The sequence below is a fragment of the Panthera uncia genome, chromosome B1, assembly GCF_023721935.1.
Source record: "Panthera uncia isolate 11264 chromosome B1, Puncia_PCG_1.0, whole genome shotgun sequence".
Lineage (NCBI taxonomy): Eukaryota > Metazoa > Chordata > Mammalia > Carnivora > Felidae > Panthera > Panthera uncia.
In genome coordinates, this window is record NC_064811.1 from 87,113,305 (window position 1) to 87,120,097 (window position 6,793).

General features: G+C 34.9%; 1 protein-coding gene across 1 annotated transcript; it reads left to right on the forward strand.

Annotated features, from left to right (window-relative positions):
- Window positions 1-5,707: 5,707 nt before the first annotated feature.
- Window positions 5,708-6,282, forward strand: LOC125922994 (ubiquitin-40S ribosomal protein S27a). Its single transcript, XM_049630980.1, has one exon. It carries the CDS (start codon window positions 5,752-5,754, stop codon window positions 6,220-6,222), a length of 471 nt encoding a protein of 156 aa, XP_049486937.1. The 5' UTR covers window positions 5,708-5,751; the 3' UTR covers window positions 6,223-6,282.
- Window positions 6,283-6,793: the final 511 nt, after the last annotated feature.

The following is a 6,793-nucleotide window of genomic DNA, read 5'->3' on the forward strand; positions in this document are numbered from 1 at the left end:
TTATAATTTGTTGATCTTTTTATGTGTTACTAAAACCTTTCACCAGATTTGATGTTTTCTACATCATTTCCTCAAATAAGCTCTCTACCCCTTTCTCTCTTCTCCTGGGTCTTCCACGATGTGTGTGTTGATTTGAATGGTGTTGTCCCAGATTCCTTAGACTCTTTTCACTTTTCTTCCAATTTTTCTTCTTTTATTTCTTCAGGCTCTATCATTTCAATTGTCCTATCTTCAAGTTTGCTGATTCTTCTGCCTGCTTAAGTTTGCCTTTGAATCTCTCTAGTGAACTTTTCATTTCAGTTATTATACATGTCGGCTCTAGATATTTGAACAAATATCTCTTCATTGATATTTCCGTTTATAGTTCATACAGTGTTTTCCTGTTTATCCATGACTTCCTTTAGTTCTTGAACATACTTTAAAAAAAAAAGTTTCCATTATTTATTTTGAAGGGGAAAGAGGGAGAGAGAGAATCCCAAACAGCCTCCACCCTGTCAACAAATCATGAGATTATGACCTGAGCCAAAATCAAGAGTTGGGTGCTTAATGGACTGAGCCACCCAACTAGATATTTGAGCATCCTTAAGATAGTTGTTTTAGAGTTTTTGTCTAGTATGCCTGCAATCTGGTAGTTCTTAGGAGCAATATCTATTGGTTTATTTCTTTCCTTTGAATGGGCCATACTTTTCTATTTCTTTGTATGCCTTGCTATTTTGTTGTTGTTGAAAACTGAACATTTGAATCTAATAATATGATTACTCTGGAAATTAGATTCTCTCCTCTGGAAATCAAAAGCTCCCCTGGGGTTTGCTGTTTTGTTTTTGTTTTTTGTTGTCTTTTTGATTGTTGTAGGCTGTCTCCATGCTAAGGACCAGCCTAAGGTATAAAGATAAGGTCTTCTGAGGTCTTTCCTGAGCCTGTACCTTTCCCTGGGCATGCACGGTGACTTTATAATTTTTCTGTATATGCAGTTGCTTTCAAATGTCTGGATCCCATAAAGAGTAAAAGAAAAAATGAAGGGGGAAGGGGAAAACAGTGCTGGCCCTTTAAATTCTTCAGAAGTCACTTCAGCCATTGTGGGAGGGGCCTGCAACAAATTGGGAGGTGGGGCAACAATGGCTGCCACCTCAGTGTCTGCACCTCTGTGATCAGAGACAACAATCAATGACTAGAATATAGATACCAATATTTGCAAGACAGGGTCTTTATTGCCCACCCTACCTCTTGCAAACTGTGTGTATGTAAAGTGTTCCAGGAACATATGCACAACTGCATAGGCTAGAAGTGGGAGATGGGTAGCTACTACTGATCTGTTTCTGAAATTGACTGAAATTAATCACAATTTATTGTCTATGCCTTCCCCTGGAAGTGGAAAACCTTCAGTAGACTCCAGAGTTCCAAAATGGTCACATCAGACAGATTCTGCCAGTATAATTGTTGTCTAGGTAGGGAGATGGATTCCTGGTGCATCCTACTGTGTCCCAGAATACTCCTGGGAAAATCCTCTAAATTAAAAAATGTATATAATACACTCTTAGTTGGTGTAAATCATATCTCATAAATATCAATATATTATACTCAATAGGTAATTTCTTTTTATACTTTGCACACATAAAGATATAGCTTTCAGAGACTTCAGGGAGAAAACTTTGTAAGTCATTTTTTTTTCTGAATATGATGATAAAGGGAAAACTGTTTAAGGAACATTATTATCAAGATTTTATTAACTGAAAAAGAAAAGTGAAATTGAAAAGGAATGTGAAGATGTGTATTATGAAATCATGAGTAAATGTGTTGTGTAAAGAAGGGAGATTATGAAAGGAACTCTATGCCTTCAATTCATCTAAATGATTAAATAAAAAAACAGTGACCAGTATGGTCTTGAAGATAAGTCAGGTATATTTTTAGTTTTGGAACATACTTTATTTCATAGGATTTAATGTATAATTATTTTTGTATATAAAATCTTATTTATTTACCCTTTCCCACACAAACTAGAATCACTAACTCCAACTTTTCCTTTAAAATAGAACAAGACTTACCTTGCCTCTTATGATGTAAGAGAAATAAATAAATAATTAAGTATTTCTAAAATAAAAAATGCAGTGGGGGCACCTGGGTGGCTCACTCAGTTAAGCGTCCAACTTCTGCTCAGGTCATGATGTCATAGTTCATGAATTTGAGCTCCATGTCAGGCTGTCTGCTGTCAGCACTGAGCTTGCTTGGGATTCTCTATCTCCTTCTCTCTCTGCCTCTCCCCTGCTCACTCTCTCTCTTTCTCTCAAAATTAAATAAACATTAATTTAAAAAAAAATGCAACAATAATTTTAGCCCTAGCCTAGTAACATTTAAAGCAGAGGCATCAATTCATGGTTATATATAAATTTATTAATGATAAAATATTGCACTGGTGGGATTGCAAACTTGTGAAGCCACCGTGGAAAATAGTATGGAGTTTCCTCAAAAAGTTAAAAATAGAACTACTCTATGATCCAGCAATTGCACTACTGGGTATTTACCCAAAGACACAAAAACACTAACGCAAAGGAATACATGCATGCCCTATGTTTTATAGCAGCATTATTTACAATAGCTACGATAAGGAAGCAGCCCAAGTGTCCATCAATTGATGAATGGATAAAGAAGAGGTATGTGTGTATATATATATACATACATATATATGTGCATAATATATATATGTATGTATTATATTACATACATACATAATCTTTCTATCTATATATCTATATATACAATGGAATATTATTTAGCCATAAAAAGAATGAAGTGTTGTCATTTGCAATGACATGGATGGAACTAGAGAGCATAATGCCAAGTGAAATAGAAGTCAGAGAAAGACAAATACCATATGATTTCAGTCATATATGGAATTTAATAAACAAAACAAAAGAACAAAGGGAAAAGAGAGAGAGAAACCAAAAAACAGACTCTCAACTATAGAGAACAAATTGATGGTTACCAGAGGGGAGATGGGTGGAAGGTTGGGTGAAATAGGTGATGTGTATTAAAGAGTACACGTATTGTGATGAACACTGGGTGATGTATGGAATTGTTGAATCATTATATTGTATACTTGAAACTAACAAAACATTGTATGTTTACTAACTGATATTAAAATAAAAACTTTAAAAAATGATAAGGCATTTCTTAATAACAATTTGTTTATTCGTTTATCCCTACATTAAAAAAAATGCTTTTGATGCTTATTATCTGATAGTTACTGCAGAAGGCACTGTATAGGGGTATGTGGTGCTGGATAAATTTGAGTATAGGTGAGCTTTTCTTTCCCATATTTAACTTTTTTTTTTAACTTGAGTATAGTTGATACACAATGTTGTACTAGTTTCAGGTGTACAACATAGTAATTTCACAAGTTTACACATTATGGTATACTTACCACAAGTGTAGCTACCATCTGTCACCATACAATGCTATTATAATATCATTGACTATATTCCCTCTGCTGTGCCTTTTATTCCCATGACTTACTCATTTCATAACTGGAAGCCTGTATTACCTCCTCCCCTCCACCTATTTTGCCCATCCCTGAGCCTCTTACCCCTGTCCTATATTTGACTTTTGAAAAGCCTACATTTTTCTCCATTATTCATTGATACTCCCAAAATATCATTCTAAAATGAATATGAATATTGATATACAAACTGATAAACCAACCCCACAAAACATGAAAGTCGGTGTTCATCCTTCTCCTCTTTATCTTCTGACATTTCCAGGTATGAGTTTTATATAAAAGTTGGGGACTGCTAGTAAAACAAATTCCTGCAATCATGGTCATTGTATCATAATCTATATACTAGATTGAATTTATTTTCTGACAGTTGCAATGCAAAGAAATGTATGACGGGGTCCATGTAGATTGAATAATGATAACACTTCTGTGATGCATACTATATGGCAGATACTCTTCTAAGCACTTACTCATATTATAATATTAATCCTTAAAACAATCCTATAAGGCAGGTATTATTACTACTCCCATTTTACATGTGAGGCAATTGAAACACAGAAAGGTAAAGTAGCTTGTCCAAGGTTATATAGCTAGGATATTGTAGGTTTGTGATTCAAACTCAAGCATTCTTGTTGTAGACTCTGCAACTCACTTTTGGCCAGGATGACTGGAGAGAAGTTCACAAAATAAGTTGACTCTGAGTAAGCAACTAAACCAAGATTTCGTGTAAAGGAGATTTTTTTAAGTCTGACATAATTTTAAAACTTACATGAAATTTGCAAAAATAGTACAGAGCATTCCTGTATACTCTTTACACAGTTCTGATGCTAACATTTTATATAATGATACCACAGTTATCAGAACCAGGAAATGAACATTGCTACAATACATGCTATTGCATGTATGTATGTATGTATGTATGTATTATGTATTTATAGGAAGACATAATTTGACTTTGTGAATGGTTTCAGTAACATCCTTTTTCTGCTCCAGAATCCAATCCAGGCTTCCACACTGCATTTAACTGTAACATTTACTTTGTCTTCTCCAAATTGTGACAGTTCCTCAGTCTGTCTTTGTCTTTTGTGACCTTGACACTTTTTTCAAGAGTAATTTGAGTCATTTTGTAGAATGTTTTTCAATTTAGGCTTGTCTGATATTTTCTCAAGATTTTAGTGTGAGTATTCATTTTTAGCAAGAGTAGTACAAAAAGGATGTGCCCTCAGTGCATAATATCAGCGAATATCTGATGTTGATATATCTTTTTACTGGTTGACATTAACCTTGATTGGTTGTTAAAGGTAGTGTTTGCCAGTTTCCCCAAAGTCAAATTTCTTCTAATGGAGACATACGTTGAGACTGTAAATATTTTATTTTTCATCATAATTTTGCTTACTGACTTTGTCATTTATTTATGATCTACCTACACCCAATTATAGATACAGTGTTTACTTAATGATAATTTGTTCTCAAAAGTATCTATTCCTTTTGTCTTTTTATTCATTTATTCAATCAATTATTCATATCAATATAGATTATAATCTAATACTACTATTATTTACTTTGTTGCTGAAATTGTTCCAGTTTTGTCCATTGAGAGTTCCTGTGTATTTTGACATGTTTCAGCATTTCTTGAGTGTCTCGGGCTTTTTATAGAAGGAAATCAAAGCAGTCTTTTAATTAGATCAGCCTGGAATGTAACAGCTTAGGAAATTCCTTTTATATTTGTAACCTTTGTATATTGAATAAATTTTTTAAAAATATTTTTTTAAATAGCAATGCTAATAAAATTTATATATTTTTAGTTAGAATTAAATACTTTTCATAATTCATGGCTGACTTGGACCTAACCTAACTCCGAGGTTTATTTATGCCCCAATGTAATACAAGGTTGGCTAGTACTCCCTAAATAGGGGAAAATATGACATAGAGAATTTTCTGAGTTATAGATGCATTGTATCATGCCTTTTTGCCTTAATCCAGCTATTCCATTGAAGCTGGAATCACAAAAATTCATTTTATGCAAATCCTAGGCCATGAAAGTGGCATACCTTCAGTCATATCAAGCCATAAATAAAAAATCAAAAACTTAGCAAACATTTGCTGAGTGCTTTCAAGTACTAGGCATTGTGCCAGGCACTATGCACTTATAAAGAATATATTTGAAAGAAGTTAGTTAGAAAGTTAGGAAATAATATTTGCATTTAAGAAACAGAGTGAGTCCTTTCCGATCCGCCATCTGCGGTGGAACCGCCGCCAAGATGCAGATTTTCGTGAAGACCCTTACGGGGAAGACTATCACTCTTGAGGTCGAACCTTCAGATACAATAGAAAATGTGAAGGCCAAGATTCAGGATAAGGAAGGAATTCCTCCTGATCAGCAGAGATTGATCTTTGCTGGCAAGCAACTGGAAGATGGACGTACTTTGTCTGACTACAACATTCAAAAGGAGTCCACTCTTCATCTTGTGTTGAGACTTCGTGGTGGTGCTAAGAAAAGGAAGAAGAAGTCTTACACCACTCCCAAGAAGAATAAGCATAAGAGAAAGAAGGTTAAATTGGCCGTCCTGAAATACTATAAGGTGGATGAGAATGGCAAAATCAGTCGCCTTCGTCGGGAGTGCCCTTCAGATGAATGTGGTGCTGGAGTTTTTATGGCTAGCCACTTTGACAGACATTATTGTGGCAAATGTTGTCTGACCTACTGCTTCAACAAACCCGAAGACAAGTAACTGTATATGGGTTAATAAAAGACATGAACTAACAAAAAAAAAAAAAAGAAAAAAAAAGAAACAGAGTGATAGGGGGCCTGCGTGGCACAGTTGTTTGAGTTCTGACCTTGACTCAGGTTATGATCTCGTAGTTTGTGGATTTGAGTCCTGCCTCGGGCTCTGTGCTGATAGTTCAGAGCCTGGAGACTGCTTGGGATTCTGTCTCCCTCTCTCTTTGGCCCTCCCCCACTCACACTCTGTTTCTCTCAAAAATAAATAAACATTAAAAAAATTTTTTAAAGGAATCAAATACATATTTTAATGGTATTTTATAATGGAAATATTAAAGCTGTGAGAATCACAGACAAGGGAGCACCTTATTCTACCTGTGATGACCAGTATGAGAGAAAGCTTCAGAGTTCAGGAGACTTTTTAAACAAAGGTAAGAAATCACTTGGTGAGAAGAAAATTGAAAGGACTTGAAGCGAAGCTTGATCGAGTATGTACAGAATGAGGGAGAGCAATAGGATTAGGGAATCACTAGGAAACTGAAACTCCAGTAGCTTTGTTAGCGGAGGAGCGGAAACACGGG

Coding starts and splice junctions, on each gene's coding strand:
- LOC125922994 (XM_049630980.1), top strand. CDS start 5,752: ATGCAGATTTTCGTGAAGACCCTTACGGGGAAGACTATCACTCTTGAG.